The sequence below is a fragment of the Anomalospiza imberbis genome, chromosome 13 (genome assembly GCF_031753505.1).
Source record: "Anomalospiza imberbis isolate Cuckoo-Finch-1a 21T00152 chromosome 13, ASM3175350v1, whole genome shotgun sequence".
Classification (NCBI taxonomy): domain Eukaryota; kingdom Metazoa; phylum Chordata; class Aves; order Passeriformes; family Viduidae; genus Anomalospiza; species Anomalospiza imberbis.
In genome coordinates, this window is record NC_089693.1 from 10,132,158 (window position 1) to 10,149,497 (window position 17,340).

At 39.8% G+C, this 17,340-nt stretch overlaps 2 protein-coding genes and 1 long non-coding RNA gene across 9 annotated transcripts in view; 1 reads left to right on the forward strand and 2 right to left on the reverse strand.

Annotated features, from left to right (window-relative positions):
- Positions 1-650: 650 nt before the first annotated feature.
- On the reverse strand, positions 651-5,587 carry USP50 (ubiquitin specific peptidase 50). Of its 5 annotated transcripts, XM_068203859.1 has the most exons (8): positions 5,452-5,528; positions 5,248-5,313; positions 4,722-4,920; positions 4,191-4,386; positions 3,373-3,570; positions 2,735-2,877; positions 1,502-1,634; positions 651-924 (listed from the first exon to the last, which is right to left on the reverse strand). In XM_068203859.1, exons 3-8 carry the CDS (start codon positions 4,907-4,909, stop codon positions 760-762), a joined length of 1,023 nt encoding a protein of 340 aa, XP_068059960.1. In that variant the 5' UTR covers positions 4,910-4,920; positions 5,248-5,313; positions 5,452-5,528; the 3' UTR covers positions 651-759. The 5 variants fall into 5 exon arrangements, with proteins under 5 accessions (XP_068059960.1, XP_068059958.1, XP_068059959.1 ...); XM_068203857.1 differs by having other exon boundaries at positions 4,191-4,382; positions 4,722-4,917; positions 5,248-5,587; XM_068203858.1 differs by having other exon boundaries at positions 4,722-4,917; positions 5,248-5,585.
- Positions 5,588-8,142: 2,555 nt separating this feature from the next.
- Positions 8,143-17,340, reverse strand: part of TRPM7 (transient receptor potential cation channel subfamily M member 7) — a 52,522-nt gene continuing 43,324 nt past the window's right edge. Inside the window, exons 28-40 of the mRNA XM_068203845.1 lie at positions 16,680-16,739; positions 15,586-15,667; positions 15,138-15,208; positions 14,622-14,659; positions 13,638-13,663; positions 13,240-13,290; positions 13,086-13,151; positions 12,185-12,468; positions 11,774-11,856; positions 11,229-11,434; positions 10,158-10,209; positions 9,961-10,067; positions 8,143-9,678 (exon numbers count right to left, since the gene is read on the reverse strand). Coding sequence (XP_068059946.1) covers positions 9,548-9,678; positions 9,961-10,067; positions 10,158-10,209; positions 11,229-11,434; positions 11,774-11,856; positions 12,185-12,468; positions 13,086-13,151; positions 13,240-13,290; positions 13,638-13,663; positions 14,622-14,659; positions 15,138-15,208; positions 15,586-15,667; positions 16,680-16,739 — 1,257 coding nt within the window. The 3' untranslated portion in view covers positions 8,143-9,547. The remainder of the gene's footprint in view (positions 9,679-9,960; positions 10,068-10,157; positions 10,210-11,228; positions 11,435-11,773; positions 11,857-12,184; positions 12,469-13,085; positions 13,152-13,239; positions 13,291-13,637; positions 13,664-14,621; positions 14,660-15,137; positions 15,209-15,585; positions 15,668-16,679; positions 16,740-17,340) is intronic.
- LOC137481897 (uncharacterized) lies at positions 9,515-14,448 on the forward strand. 3 transcript variants are annotated; one of them, XR_011003747.1, is made up of 3 exons: positions 9,515-9,654; positions 12,379-12,511; positions 14,157-14,448. It is a non-coding gene; the product is annotated as an uncharacterized lncRNA (long non-coding RNA). The 3 variants fall into 3 exon arrangements; XR_011003748.1 differs by lacking the exon at positions 14,157-14,448 and adding an exon at positions 14,055-14,102; XR_011003746.1 differs by lacking the exon at positions 14,157-14,448 and having other exon boundaries at positions 12,379-13,314.

The window sequence follows — 17,340 nt, forward strand, 5'->3', positions numbered from 1 at the left end:
ATTGTACATAATAACAGTCTGACTCATACTCACACAGTTTAAAGGTTCTCCAGATTAAAAAAAATACTGGTTTGCTTAGAGCTGATTGGTTTAAAAACTTCTTTTAGTTGCATCTTTCATATTTCTCTGCTCTGGATTAGAGTTAGTTTTCCTTTTCTGATAAGGTTGGCATTCAAAAGTCTTACATTCTTAGCTTTTACTTGTCTTTGTCTGTCTTGCTGATGGAATTAAGACCAATATTGATTGCTTTCCAGAAGTTTGCAAGCTGCAAACAAGTTTGAAGTGCTGGAGAAACAAAAATGACATCAGTAGAGCAATGCCTTTTTCTTTCTTATGTATTAATGGTCACTCCATCCTCTCTTCTGTAGCACAGTCTGGTCTGGTTGTGTGCTTTCATTTTGGTATCCTTCTGTTAGTTCCTGAAAGGCAGGTTAGAACAACCTTCTATACTTAACCAGCAGAAAAACAAGAATTTCCAGGTAAGTGCATCTGTGTGCTCAACATCCGTGTTGTTTTGAGGGGTGCAAGAAGGTTGTCATGGAAAACAACCCCTGGCCCTTGTGCAGTGGAGCCAATGCACGTCCCTTCATGGCTTAGAGGCTGGAACTGTCCTTTCTAGGAATCACTTCCTGAGAGACCACAACAGCTGATCAGTGGTGCACATGCTCTAGTTTATTGATGAAACAGGAGTTGGCTAATGCTGCTGGTGAATTCTAGGTGCTGCCCTACTCAGTGTTCATTTTCAAGGCTAACAGGGTGTCAGTAGCCTTGGGAGATGTAGAAGAGGAGGTAAGCTGTGTCAGCCTGCACTGCAGAGTCTGGGATCTTGGTGACCTGGGCATCATCAAAGCTGTACCAGTGTTTGGTGACTGAGTGCTTGCAGAAGGCCGTGTAGTGGCCATAATCCAGATCTCCAGCGTGGTTCTGTAACAAACAACACAGTCTGTTAAAAGCAGACTCCTGTTCGGTCTCCTTACAGGCAAAGCTAGGAACTGGCAATTGTTTTTTGTATGCACTGGGAAAAGATGGCACTGAGGGTTCTAGCCACTTTTGGCCTAGGGCAGGAAATGTTAATTCAAATAAATTCTTTCAAACAGAGTAAATGGATGATGATCATGCTTATTTATTTTGCAGTTACATTTGCAGCCCAACTATTAGCCCTGATACAGGTCACTATAAGAGAGTCCCACTTGTTGTGAGCCATGTCCTTATTTAAAAACAGGATTCATGCAGGATCAGCCTGCGAGTTTACTCTGAAGAGGCGTTATGTGCCAGGAGTGCATTCTTTTAACAGTGGGATGTTGGGGAAGAAGGAGAAATAGTGTCTCTGTCCTTCAGTTACATACTGTTACTGGATTGTGTCCATGGCTGGTAGAAAAAAGCGTACAACACAACATACATTAAATTATAAATCATTATACGTGAAGTCCAAACCAAGACAGGCTTCATCTGCTCCATGAGGCAGGGCCTTCCCAATAAAAGCAGGAAGGGCAAAGCTTACCACTACAGCACACAAGCTGTACTCTGTATTGTTGGGACACAGTGTGGAGATGTAAGGAGAGAGATCCAGATCACTGAATGGATAGCAGACAGTGGTTAAGAGTTTCCTTATGTGCTTGTCCTGCCAGGCAAACCTGAAACGAATTTTTGAATGATTTTTAATGACCCTCAGCTTCTGTTTGTGTTGTGGTCATTGCTTAACTGACTTTCCTAGGAGGAGGGAAAAGCCACAACTGACTACCTAGCATTTGAAAGAGGGATCTCTGTTAATGTTGTATATTGCAGTAAACTGACAGAAAATGCACTAAGCCCACATGACATGTCCAGCAAGAAAAGCAGAGCTCTTGCTTCCTGATCCTTCAGTCAATGCCTGAAGTCATATATTTGCATCACTCTCTCTGTGTCCTAAACATTTTGGACTGGACTGCAGTGCCAGTGTCAGCTCTTCTCTCATGCCAGACTTCATCCCTCTTCCCTCTGTAACTTTGAGTACATCACTGCACTGTTAAACATTTACAGTGTGGCCAAGAGCTGCAGCTGGGGACCACATGTCCTTTGAGAATGTTGAGAAAAGCAGATGCTGAATGGAAAGTCAAATAAGAATTTCAAATAACACATTTCTGGGAAGCCAAATCATCCCAGAGTAGTTTTCTTTATAGGTGGAAAGTTGTTAAGAAAAAAAAATCTTTAGAATAAATTCAGCATCTAGCTATGTGTGCCTAGTGAAGTCTGCTAACCCAGGTGCTCCTTTGCTGAGGCACCACTCTGTTTAGGCCTGATTTAGTAAAGGGATAAACAAAACCAGAGTGCCTCAACTGCAGTACCAGCAAGCAAAACACTGTGTCAGTCCTGCTTTTGGAACCCAAGCCACAGGTGTCTCAGTTGCCATCGAAACCGATTCACAAGGATCATACAGGGACTGAATGAGCCACTGCACTGGGCTGTAGTCAGTCACTGCTTGGTGGAGTTTTCTTCCCTCTGGAGAGCAGATCCCAAGTATAGGGAGAAATTTGGTGGGCTGCAGGACACAGGCACAACGCCGTACATGAAATTCAGGAATGCAACTTGCATGTTTGACAGCTCTTTTTCTGTAAATGCCCTTTTAGCTTTCAGGTATCTAAAGTATTAAACCCACTTATTTGCAGTGGTTTCCTTTCAGGCAAACACAAGTGACTGTCCTTCATGACTCAAATTACCCAGGAACTGGCTGTGTCATGCCCCACTTAGACTATACCTCTTTAGATGAAAAATTATGATCTGTGGTGCCTTGGTTATGGAGGCCTTTACTGTTGCATCTTGGTTGCTTCCACACCAGTAGCAGTGGATTTGGTTGTTCCGAGTCAGTGTGTCTGGCTGAAAAAAGCATTCCAGGCAGTCCTGTCAGAGGAAAAAAAAAAACAAACATCACTTGATTGAACAGATCTCCCTCCACCCCTGAAGGTGCTAAGCAACGCAAGAGATGAATTTGCTCCTCCTAACTGAAGTGTGAGGCAGCAAGGCTGACATTACAAATTCACAAGACAAAGCAGCCAACATTGGCTTCCATTCTCCCCACCAAGGCAGGAAATACTTGGATGACTTAGAGAAACCTGAAATACTTGGATGACTGGGAGAAACCTTCACAGCTGCTATTAAATGATCTTAATATCCTTCATCTCCTGACAACTCGTGAGCGTTGCTCCTGTAACCCTACCAGCCTCCATGGTTCTGAGACCAGTAAAGACACCCCGCTTCTCTAGGGACCAGATCCAGGACTATCCATTAGTGCCCAGGAGACCAAAGTAACTAAACCCCTGCATTTTTCCAGTAACACCTATTAGTGTAAGCCTCTACATGAAGCAGAAACCAGCAGGAATGTGTTGGCTGTTGTACCTGCAGAGAGCACACTCTGGTGGAAGGGATGGGCAGGGAGAGGACAGTGAAGTTCTCAGGTCTGTCACTGAGGGCTTTGCATGTCAGACACCTGATACCATAACTGAGCTGTCCCTCAAACAAGTGTGTTATGATAGATGTGCCACTGCTACTCCTTGTGCTTGCTCCTGCAGCAGGGCTCTGTCTTTCTTGGCTTGGCTATACAGAAGGAAAAAAATTAACAAAATGTAGATGAACAATTGTCTTGAGAAGTGCCTTCACTGGGTTTTAATAGGTGCTGCCCACTCCCCGAGTTGATCAGTTGTTAGTCTTGCCACAGAACTTGGCTCTAAAATGCTGTTACTTTACTTGAGGGTTCATACACGCAGAGTAAGATTGATTCCTTTTCTTAGAGAAAAGTAATAAAAATACAACAATTCAGACATTTGATAGCATTAGTTGCTTGAAAAGCTCTTTATCAGTGGCTCTGGAGGGGAGAAAGACATGGGGGCATGGCAGACGTGAAGTTTTCAGGCAGATGAGAAAGTGGAAGAAGAACATTAACTGTGGAAGGAGCAAGGAGAGGGAGAGGTTAGGACAGTGAAGCTACACCAGCATTGTCATTTAGATGGGGCCTGCAATTTGATGGACCATTAGACAAGAAGCAAATTAATAATTGGGTGTACACAGGTATGAAATAAAGGTAGAAAAGGAATGTTATTAGTGGCCCCATCACAGAATTCAGAAGAGGATGATAGGCAATTATGATATAGAATACTAAGTCATGAAATGCAGAGGAAACAGCTGTAGTTCACAAAACACCACAGCTGGGCTCTCACCTCCTTGAAAGCCTCGTGGAGGTCATCCAGCACACAGATGAGGAACTCCTGTGCATCATGCTGAGTCCTCCTGCTAAAAGCTGGGTATCGCTTCCCAAAGACAGAATGAAAAGCCTCAGGGGAAACATAGTCAAACTCTCCAAGCCACATGTCGGACACCAAACAGCCAAAGGCAGTCGCAGACTCTCCAATCTCCCTTGGAAAAAAGGGGAGAGTTTCAGGTGATGTATGAAAAAAAAGTGTCTACCTTCAAATGGGAGCACAGTACAGAAATTCAGAAAACAGATGCTGGTACAGTACAGCTCTGGCAGCTGTCACTTGGCTTGAGGGACTCTGCAGATCCCAGATGCTGAAGGACCAGCAAGGAAACAAGCTGGGCTCTCAAAGGAGAAAGAAACCAACTGGTGGCCAATCTGACTGGAACTGCCTGGGGGAAGCTAGCCGGTGCCTTGGACATTCTCATGGCAACATGTATCCTTTGGCAGGAAAATAGTGCCAAGCAGAAAGCTCTCTGTGAACAAACCAACTCACTCCTGCAGGGCTGTGTTCCACTTTCCTGAGAGGAAATACTGCACGAGCGGGGTCAGGCTGCAGAGGCACTGCAGCACTGCGTTCATGTAGCACGTGTTCTCCAGGTTCTGCAGCCCCGTGAGCCCTGGGTGCAGGCTGCTCATATCCTCCAGCTGTTCCTTGGGAGAATACTTCCATTTCCATGCCATCCTTCCACCTACTATGAAAAAAATCCACAACAGTGGAAATCTAAAATGCTACAGTTTCTTATTTAAAAATTACATTCACATTTATTTTCACCAGGTTTATAGTGATGAAGACTCTTTGTCTTCCCCACTAAGCTCTTTCCAATATGGTAAGATACATAATTATGAGGTATTATTTAAACACCTGAAGTTTTAGAGTTATTCCTAAAATTCCACTCAGTCTTTTCAGTCCATAGGCAGTTATTCAAAAACTACAACCACTTGTGAATAGCCATCTTTAGGGCAAAATGCTTAACAATGCATATTATATTATATTTCATTTCCTCAGGTACAGTACTCACCTGTTTTCTAAAACCATAGGTTGCAGTCCAGATGCTACTATAAACAGGTTGTTCTTCAGATTTTTGCTATAAAATGTTCTTTCATTCATGTTAGGAAAATTTTCATAGGTTTGTTTTCTGGCTGCATAAGTCTGTCCTGGACCAAACTGTCCCCATCCCCAGTCAGACAGTCGAGATGCTGAACACAGACCCTACATCACCCACCGATGTTGCTGTTCTTTTTTAGAGGCTGATGTTCTATTCTGAAGCAGGGCAGAGAATTCTAAAACCACAGCAATCTCCGTAGGGCAAACACGAGCAGTGCCCCATGTGTTCGGTCCCGTGTTCCATCCTGTCACCCCAGCTTCCCCTGCCCCAGCCCCTTGTGATGTCACCTGGTAACACTGGGCAGGGAACACACCCGGACGGACCTGCCTCCATCTCCTTCCATGTGCCAGCCAGAACAGAAAACTTGGCGAAGAGAGGGGCACGCACCCATTCCACTGAGCAGGGAGCTTTGGCCCAACACACCTTTATCCATGTTGGCTCGCTTGGATTAGGATTTATTATTGCCATGCTCTGCTGGAACGGCAGTGATGACCGAGGGTGTTGACCATAAAAGGATGGAGCTACCTCAAAACATCATACTGAATTAGTTTCTTGGTGCTCTGAAGATTTTCCCGAGAGGAAAAAAAAAAAAAAGGTATGGCAGATGGCTTTTAAGTAGCTATGTTAATCTCTAGCACTTCATCTCTAAATTCCATATGCCACTGAAGAGCAGCAGTTTTTCCCTATTTAACAGACAACTTGGAAAGTAACAAGTACCCACAGAAGAGGCCCATGAAGTGATGTAAAAAACCTCCTAATTATCTTACTTGTTAAACTTCAAGCAAAGGATGTCTCTGGCACTCCTGGGACAGTTGTCACTCCTATTGACCCCTCAAAATCTGATTTAGTTTTGTAAATGGAACTGGATATGTTCATTCCCACTTTTTGTGGAATCAGAATCAAGACTTTGACTTACTATTTTAATGTAACATTAGATACACAAATCCAGATGGGTGCTACCAACTGCAAGCTCTGGGGCTGAGAATTAACTTCCCATTACTCTCACCACAAAGTGGATTATTGCAAGGAAAAATGTTAATCGAGAAAAGAAACATTAAAACATCAGAACTTTTTTCAGAGGCCTTGTTACATATTAAAAAGTCCAATTTTTTTCCCAACTGGTCTTTTAGGAACATTTCATAAAAACTGTTACTACCAAGTCTCCAGCTGTAGTCTTTTCCCTTCTCCAAATTCCTGCAGTGTTAAGAGTTATGACATTAAGTGAGATGCAACCACAAAGATTTAACATGTAGGAAATCACTGTCAGGCTTAAAAACCGAACCCCTCCCTTTTCCAAACACAAGGCTGCTGAGCAGCAGCTAAAAAAACAGCTCCCCAGGAGCCAGTGGTATATATTTTGCCACAATGCATTTGGGATTGGTTTTCTCTGAAATGTTTCACCACCTAAATACTGCAAGAAAGCAGTCAACAATGACTTTGGTGGATTAATTAAAAGTCGAAATTATGTAGCTTATTAATTTCCCTATGTGATAAATACTCTTTTAAATACTCTCCTAAGTAGGAAATTCACTGAAGCATTTCAGATTTTGACTAAAAAATAATTAGAGAGGGTTTGAATTATATTCCTGTATTTAAAAGCTAGGTTCTAAGAAGATATACCAATACTTTAGCTCTTGAATAGTTATCAGAAGTTCCAGTTCCTTTACTTTCCTCCTTTTTGGTAATGTAAAGGAAATTTAAGGATCACAACTCTTCCCTATTTGTAGAGCATTTCAAGACTGATGAGGTTTCAGCAGAGGAGTGACACTTGATGTTCTCAAACAAATTGAATTTCATGGAATAGTTTTCCTGTTCTTACTGCCCAACATCAGCAGGATGTGGCACAGTCCAGAGTCAGGCTTCTTTTTCAAGCCAACTTGTTTTTGTCTTTTGCCACCACACTTTTCCAATTCCTTCCCTAAAGAGTACTTAACACATACGATTTTTTTTTCCTGCAAGTATGAAGCAGACCACTTCTGAAAGTTACACATTTCTCCCCCCTCAGTTTAGACATCCACTTCTCATGTAATTCAAGCTGTAAATCACACAGAGTACGCTACTGCTCATGCCAGGCAGATGTACAGAAATATGAACAGTGGTAACCACTCCAAATCTTACAGGCATTTCCCAACCACATTTTCCCCTTTTGGTCTTGAAAAAGCTTCAGGCCTGAGTCACTGCAAGACTGAGCAGAAGGAGCACTCCCCCTTGATCACTCACACCCATCACAAGGTGGTCACATCTGTTTATTTTGCTAAGAAATGAGTCACAAGCAGAACTGCTGAAGAGCAGTAACACAGCTAAAAAACAACTGTGCGTAGTTATTTGTCAAGAAACAAAGTTTCCCAGCTTTAACTTACAATTTTCTCAAAATGTTTTTCTTCTTCCATACACTGAAATTGGGTCACATTTTCAAAACACCAGAGACTCCTCTAGAAATCTCTCAATTTGCAGAGCCAGTCACACTTACAGACTTAGTGCTGCTGTTACTTGGCATTAGAAAGGTGCAAGTACATCTCAAATATCTACCCATTCCCTCCCAGCAACAGGAGGTGATGCAGTCAGGCAGCTCCTAATTAAACATTGTGAAGAGCTATTTGACTCATTTATTCATTAATCCCCTCACATGTGTTTAGCAACTATGACAGTTTTCACTTTTTTACCTCCCTAGTTTCTGGTGTTGGCCAAAGTTGTGATACCTCAAAGGCTAACAACTACTTCGATCCAGCATGGCAAATTCTACTTTTCTGCATAGAGAGTTACTTAAATGCACCAAAATAACCTTTCAGACTGAGACGAGAGCAAAAGTCTGTAAACAAGAATAAATTTATTTTAGATTCTTTAAAGATTTAATGATATACAAAATGTATACAGTATTATATCCTTATAACATTTTACCTTTCCCCATCAAACATAAAACACCATTTAAACAACTATTGTGTTCGTGCCTTAGGTCTGTATCTATAAGATACACTACTGAATAAAAAATTTATAGAGCTATATACTGCCCTTTTAATTAAAAATTACAAATTAGTACCTATGTAACAAAAAAAAAAAATCGCAGCATGAAACTTCAGTTGGACAACAGGTTCTTTTCTTGCTGAATGCTCAACAATATTTGGGACAGTTAAATTACATTTTATTGGCATGAAGGTGCATTGCAATCTCCCGTACTTTACACAATGCTAATCCAACCCTAGTCTCTCTTAAGTAAGTACCACAAATAACATAACATTAAAGATGTTTCCTACACAATTTTAAATACATTTACAAGTTATGTGTACATTCGGTTTCAATATACTGGTTTAGGAGATCTTTGGAAGGCAGAACTTCTGAAGCAGTCACTACATACGTACAAGGGAAAGCACTTCCAACTTGTGTTCTTACAAGGCAACTTATTTGGACCAGCACAAACTAATTCTTCTATTAAATATGATTATACCAGTCTATCATGGCTTTGTTACTATTTGACAGTGACTTGATAAAATTGAAATGTGTAAAACAAGAAATTTCATTATGCACAATTCAGGCTCTATTTCACAAAACAAAAACAACCAAGCCCAGTTTTACAGTCATGAAGCTGAAAGAATCCTGATTCAGGAGACTCTCTCTTTCAGAGCAGATCAAGTTCCTACCTTCAACTTCAGTCTATTGGCATCCTATGTACACCTCATTTGGCTCTGTCCTCTTCAAAAGGTTAGATTAAAAGACACCTGGTGAGAAAATATTAGTGGAACACTTCCGAAAACACTCTAAGAATACTCTGGCATTACAGAGGTAGGTGCTTTCTCCTGGTTTTGCTCATTGACAGTAAGACAAATGCCAAAAAGACAAATGCTTTACCTTAAAACATCAACTACCAAAATCCTATTGGTGGAAGGCATATTTTCCACCACAGGACTACAGGAAGAAAATCCTCCACTAAACCAAAATAAAATAAAAAAGAAAACTTTCTGCTTAAAAAGCCCCTTTAAAAACACATCTTAAATACTTGTCATTATTCCACCTTTAGAATGATCAGCTGCCACGCTGCTCTGTAGATGGTTATCACAAATTGTAAAATCCTTAGATTATGGACCAGCCAAAATTCCACTTATAAGACAGTAATCCTTGTTTTGACAAGTCTTTCTTTTCATTATAATGAGGGAAAGGTAAGTGACAACTTTGTGAGGTTCCATGAAGTTTGAACAAAGCCACTGAGTTGGTCACATCATCAGAGCATCAGACGAATAGAATTGGCCGGATCAGAATCTTTGGTGCAGCTTCCAGGCTGAATTGTCAATTCAGGGGCATCATCCTGAGGAAATATCATCTTGTCAGGTGTGTAGTCATTCCTCTTCAGATCTGTACAAACAGAACCAAGTCGTAATGATTACTATTTCTTGAGCTAGAAGAATCAATGGGGCATAAACATCTAGCAAAGAATCGGATATGCAAATAAACTTATAAAGATGAATTCCAGGATATGCACTGTCAAAAAAGGGATGTTTTTATCAGAGGCGCAATCAGAAGCCTAAAGTCAAATTACAAAATTGCACTCTCACAGCATGCCTTGACTGTTTCATTAGGTATCATACAACATCTCATGACATCAGTGTCTCAGAAGAAGGGTCCTGGAGCTCTTACCAGGAAGTTTCAGTTTCCTGCAGCAGGAATTACAGTGGTGCTTTGCTCTGAAGTTTTTTATTGCATCCTCTCCCAGATTGGCCGGACCGAACACCATATCGTATGACCTTAGAAACAAAGTGCACATAAACATCACTTGCATGTGTTCTCTTTCCAGTGAAAATTTTATAATACTTTAAGTCTTTCTTTACCCTTACCTTTTTTCCCCAGCTTTTATCACAGAGGGATCTGTCAAATTTTCACCAACACCTTCAGACAGCACATGAAGAAAAAGTTAAATCTGATACACTTCTGATTACATAAATATATTAATATTAAAAAGCCTTGGAATCCTTAGCTATGACTTCTCAGCTTTTCCAAGAACAAAAACAGAAAAAAACCCCACAACAAATACAACCCAAAGTACACATGATTCTCTACCCTTAGAAAATTGCTCCTAAGCAAGCACGTTGTACTTCTCAGATTTCTTCCATCTATTTTTTGCATTTCCTAGCTTGAGTTTTCACCCATGAGAAAAATCTCCTATACAGTTCTCACTGCCAGAATATCTGGCACAGAGTTCAGGATAAAACCAGCTTAGCACATTGGCACTACACAAATGTGCCAAAAAATAGCATTTTTTTAATGCCACATTTCATTAGGAAAAGATGTATATATTTATATTCTCTGTGTTGCTGTAAGATTTAAAACCATATTAGAATCAACAAGCTGGTGAAGGGTCTGGACCACAGGTCCTGTGAGGAGCAGCTGAGGGAGCTGGGGGTGTTTATCCTGGGAAGAGGAGGCTCAGGGGAGACCTCATCCCTGTCTAGAACTACCGGAAAGGACACTGTAGCCAGGTGGGGGTCAGTCCCCAGCAGCAGGACATAAAAATGGCCTGAAGTTGCACATGGGAAGGTTCAGGTTGGATATGAGGTAAAATATATTCACTGAAAAGGTTGCCAAGCACTGGAACAGCTGCCCAGGGAAGTGGTGCAGTCACCATCCCTGCAGGGATTTAAAAGCTCTTTAGGGGTGTTCCCTGGGCACATGGAGTGTGTTGGACTTGGCAGTGCTGGGTAAAGTTGGACTCAATGATCTTAGAGGTCCTTCCCAATCTTTATCATAATATGATTAAATAACAAAATCACAGATCCCAACTAGAAGAAGAAGCACTAAATAATGCTTGTTGTTTAGTTACAAACATACAAGTTCTTAACAAAATGCTATCAAAAGAAAAACCCACATAGACCTTGGCCCCAATCCAAGTTTCAAAGTCAGGGCGTTACCTTGCAGATCTAATACCAACAGTTCTCCTCTTGTATACTCATATGTCCAGTGGCTGAAAGCCAGCATAACCTCCTCCAGCATGTTAGTTGGGATTATTTCATCACCATTATTGTTATTATATTTTCTAAACTCTCCAGTCATGCACTCTTCAACTGCAAACCACTGGCCAGCAGAGTGGCAATATAACAGGAAAACTTCCAAGAACCTAGTAAAAAGTACACTTAATTAATATAGTTCCAAAATAGAGATCGTTACTATTAAGTTTTTATTTGATTTAATAACAATTTAAATATTTTTAAACTATTATACAAAGCCATTATCACACTAGATTAGAATCAGTGCAGAAAATACCAGTGGAAAATACTGCCAAGGACAATTCTGCTTGCCACATTCACAGCAATATCCCAAGGCATATCCACATATGAATATATGCTCATATATCCACATATGAGTACCTTAATATATCTGATGCATCTGTTAACAGCCTGTAGGCATTCCCCTGAGCCAAAAGCATGCAGTATAATGGCAGTTTAAATACACTCACCTTGGAGAGTACGGGATGGATTTGGGCTTCATCTGGTTGAATGCAAAGGTGAGCTTCTGTGCTGCTCTCTGCTGCTGAATTTCCTGTGAGTCAAATCCACACCTCATTAGCTGCTTAACAGAACAGGGAACAGCAGAGAGCCAAGCAGGCAGTGGGAACAGCGTCTATTCCCCCAAGACAGGGTAACAGATTACTTGCTTTTTAAATTATATCTGTATTTCAAGAATTTTAGCTCTTTGATTAAATAAGCCATCCTGGAGCAGAGTTTTTAACCCTTTTGCTCATACAGAACCCCAGACTAACTTTTTTTCCTATTCTAGTAAGTATATACTAGTTTACAGGTGGGAAAATAATTACTGTTTAACATATAATGCCTGTCCATGTTTAATAATTGACAAAGACAGAACTTACTCTCAAGCACAAATGCAACACAGTGTCCTCCTTATAAATGCTTGACCAAGTATTCACAACTTCAGGAAGAAAAGACTTGATGATATAAAGATGTCCTGATTTCAGGATATCATATTCTGACCATGTGCATACAACTTTGAGAGCTCGACGTAAACCTCCTCCCATCTCCTCTTTACTTAAAAATTCAATTTTAGCACAGAGCCCCAGCTGTGACCAGGAGGACATGCTGTTGTTCAGGATGCTGGGAGAACTTTCTTCAAGGCGATACACAGTGACTGGTTCACCTGGGGCACAGCACAAGAGCAATCACTGAACTGAATTTTCCAAGTTTGAAATTAAAAGCACTGAAAACACACCATTTTTTACAACAAGCTGCAGTTTTAAGTCATTACAAACATCCTGAATTAACAAAAGATTTAAACTTCCTAGTGGGATGACCCCTCTGCAGCTTTTTTCACAGAGCTGCAAAATTTGTCCTCCTATTTAGACCTATTAATGACACTGTTCAAACAGTACTAAGAACACTGAATAAATGTTTGTTTACAGTTTAAACAAGTGAAGACACCTTAAAGGAATCTTTCCAGAATAGTTTATTATAAAAGTGTTAGTACAATAACATCACTGTAACACCATTCCTGAGGACAACTATAATTAAATCTACATTTCATAATCAAGTGAGTTGCCCTAGAAAAGGTGTCATACTCACATGTATTTCTGAGCGTTCTAAGACAGACTTATTTAGCTCATTAAGACTTCAGTTTCACACTTGCTGTGAGAAACTGTGAACTTTGCCTTAATCCTTCTATATTAGACGGATCAAACCAAATTAGAATCCATATAAGGTTTGCTTTTCTTCCCCAAAATACCACAGAGAACCAGCAACAAGAAATGCAATTCCTACCTCTTGGAGGCACAGGAGTGAATGGAATGCTCTGTGATAATCTCATCAGGTTATTTCTTTCTACAGCTAGAGGAAAATTATAGCATTTGTTGAAGTTTAAGGATCTTACAAATGTCAATAAAAATATAAGCATTAGTTTGTAAGAGGGACTGACCTGAGTAATAGTAATTAATATCCATGATGGGCTTGAAAGGAGAAGCAATACCTGAAAAGAGATTAAGGAGAAAAAGAAGAAAAGAGATACTCTAGCTACTAATTTATGCACTAAAATACCACACACTGAGATCAACTGCCAAGTACTACAGTTTGAAAAGGATCTGCTGTGAAGACAATTAAATATTGCACTTAAGTCTTCAGTACCTCAAGGAAAAAAAATTGTAGAGCTTAATGACTGGCTGTTTATTTTAAAAAATTTTTAAAATTTTTCAAAATCACAGTATTGCATGTCCAATAAATTCCAAATTGCCATCAGTTAAATACATTCCCATACAAGACCCAAGCAGTTGATTATATATAAAAATCTCTCACCTTTAGAGCAGAAAGAAAACTTACCATTCAATGCATCTTCTTCCGATGGCCTGTCAAATGCCACAGAAACAACAGTCACCTTCAAACCTATTCTGTATTCCCTGATTTTGACACCTCATCCTAGGTCACCTTGTTAACCTCACAGTACCACTTTTATCCTGTTATCCTATTTTTCAAGGGCAGTACAGGTTTCTTAATTACAAAATAGTAATGGAAATCTGTTAAGGAATCTCATGTTTTTAGAGCTACGCTTTAAATACCTCCAAGTCATGCACAACATTATGTAAAGTTTGCATCACAAGAGCTCATTCCCACAGAGGTGCTTTAATTAAAACTTGTTCACAACAGCTTAGCCTTCTTTTATCAGATAAATAAGGTAATGGCTTTAACAGTTAACTCAGGAGGTAATTGTTAACAAGAGCAATGTCTGCATCATTTCAGAGGTGGTTACAGTTTGAAAGGCTGGGTAAAGACCTTCACCAGTATGTGTCAACACATTTTCATGTTTTGCCCTCCAACGTGTGACACCATTAATCTAAACAGAACCTGTTAAAGCATGATGAGAGCTCAACCTGACCCACCCATGAGCACCCACAGCCCAGGGAGCCGCCCCAATCCTGGGCTGCATCCCAAGAAGAGTGACCAGCAGGCTGAGGGGGTGATTCTGCAAGAGACCCCAGCTGGAGCACTGTGGCCATCTCTGGGGCCCCCAAAGTATGAAGGACCTGTTGGAGAGCACCCAGGAGGCCACACAGATACTCAGAGGGCTGGAGCCCCTCTGCTCCAGAGACAGGCTGGGAGAGCCTTTCAACCCAAACCATTCTAGGACAGTCCTATGATTCCAGTGAATACATTTAGTTATTTATTAGAAGAAGAAAACCAAACTTCATGGATTTTTTTTTCTCATTAAATGCAACTAAATACCACTATACCCAAAGACAACCAAAAAGAAAAACAGATCAAAATACAGAGCAATAAAATTGCTCCATTAGTAGAAAGCTTACTTACATTTGACTGCTATTTGAAGGTCTGCCTTGTAGCCAATCCTTTAAAACAAAGGAGATGGAAAACAAAGAAGGATTCAGTTTTGTAAGGAAAGCACAGTTTATTCAGTTGGAGGTGGGGTGGTAATGTGCTTTAAGCTCTTGGAGTACAGTCTGTTTACTGGAAATAAACCAGGCTGTACTGAACTGCAGTTGAATGGAGAGACTCAAATACAACTGGGAAATGGTAACTACAATTAAAAGAATAAATAAGGGTCTATATTCACTACTGTTTATGGATTATAAAAGTAATTCTTTTCCTTAAAAGAAAAGAATTTGGATTTTATTTCTACAAACAGAAAACAGCACAGATTTCCATAGTGAGAACATACACAACTTCTTCCCTTAGTGAAAACAGGTCTCCTGTTGCCTCCTAGAACAAGCAAGTCCACAAATCAGCATTACTCTTTATCTGTTTCTTCTCCTTTATTTGTTCTGCTTCTAGTTCTGCTCAAGAATGTCACAAAAGGTTGATACAAACCGTCAGTAAGGCTGCTTTAGAGTCGACTTGCTGCGTGTCTTCACTCGATGCTCTCCTGCTCTTGCTGTACACTACAAATGAAGGATATTTGTAACTGGACAAAGAATGGCAGCTGTCACTGTCACCTGTTTCCTAATAGTGAACAAACAGACAGCTTAACGTAGCTCTCATGAAACAAGCCTGACCCACAACTTTAAAAGAAGTCTGCAGTCCTAACCAGATCACTTCACTTTTCACAACTCTGGCTGTCTGCGGCAAATCCAAGGTAACAGAACTGACCTGGCATGACTAGAAGAACCGCAAGAAGCAGAAGATTCAAGTACTACCAAATATGAAAATATTTCAAGATTATTTAACCATTTGTGTTTCCTTTGCATCTTCTTAGGATACCCACTAGCAAGGCAAGTTAGAGACAACATTAGGGGACCTGTACAGAGCCCAGACTTACACTGTTCTGAGTGGGCTGTCAGAGGGTCAGTGAACCCACCACAGGAACTGGATTGTTGTAGATCACTGTCAGTTTGAAGACCCTACCAAAAAAAAAAAAAAAATTACATTTACCATCAGTCATCATTACCATTATTGCTTTCAACTACTACAGTCTGCCCAGTTTTAATTTTTAGGATTGGCCAGGACTCTTCAAAATTTCTGGATCTATTTCAAATACCTCACTGCATTGAAATGCACAAGTTGAGTGCATTAATTTAATTGTGCATGCACAATTAAAATGCTCTTCTCACAGCAGCCACCAGCCGTAACATTTTCATGAAGAGTCCTGACCCACACCAAAAGAGATCCTTGCAAGCGAATGTTACAGTAGGATAGAACTACAGAAATGTCAATTTCACTGGATCCCTACAAGCATCGTGTTCAGCTCATCTGTTTCATGCCTTTGTTGGCTATCAGTTTTTATATAAGAATGTGGGTCTGGCAGAAACTAAATTTCAATTTGCATCCACTTAAAATAGCAACATCCTGTCATGTAAAAACCTATGGGTTATGACAGCAATTTCCTTATGGACATACTCCTTCATAGCAATTACACATTGCTGGAATAGGTACTGAGGTGGTCAACTTTTGACAACAAAATATTTCTTCTGCAAAAAACGAGAAAGGTGGTTTCACCAGAAACTAGGACTACGTGTGGAGTGGAATAGGGCTTGCTCATTTATTAACTCCAGTGGTTACCTGAATAAAATGTAAAAATTTATTGTGCCCTGCTTTTGATTCCTAAAATTGTAAAAGTTAGGAAGTTGTTACCACCTTTCTTCACCCTTCCCTCTTACAGAATACACCCCACACATAAAAACATACACAGGCCTCTGTGTGTGTGTGTCCAAAATGTCTATCTGATGTGTGGTTGTGTGCATAAAAACTATTCCTTTACATCCCTAAACACTAGAATGTTTTAGACCTATGTCAAGGAGACATCCAGTTTACAGATAATGAAATAAGAACAGAGACCCATGTCTTTACTGCAAAGAATATTTTAGTAACTGTTGAAAATAACATTCCTAATAAATAGAAACTTTCTTTACTTACTTGAAGTCTGGTTGTCTCTATGCCCTCCAATATAGCTTTTTTGAAGTCTTCCTGCTGCTCCTATCAAGGAAACAAAGTAAATTGTTGACAATAACACCAAAAAAACTGTGCCAAAAATACATACAAAAAGCTTCTAGGTCACACATTATACTCATCAAAAGGTTCAGAAGAAGCAACTCAGCAGAACAGAAGCATTGTAAATGGTCATAATGCAATTCTCAGGTGTATTGTCCCCTCAATGCATGATAACTGCAAATAGTAATTTGTATGTGCTAATTCAACAGCTACATGGCAAAAACTAGTATTCATATACATATCTATATATATACACTCACATATACACACGCTATAATACTTGGAAGGCAGGTTTATGATTCATTTCTTTTCCATTTTAGTAATTTTTATTATTCTCTAAGGAAATTTCTTTCAGGAAATTGAAATTATTCATTTTAGTTTATGACAAGTTTATTAAAAAGCTTTTTCTTCTTGGAAGCATAATGAACAATTTTTGTCACTTTTGAAAATTATATACACTGTCATCTATAAATTATAATGTAAATTACTCTAGTCTTCCTAAAGGCTGATCTTAAAATTTATGAGTGTAAAATATTTAGTTTAACATTAATTATGGGATACTTAATTTTATCTTGATTCACAGTTG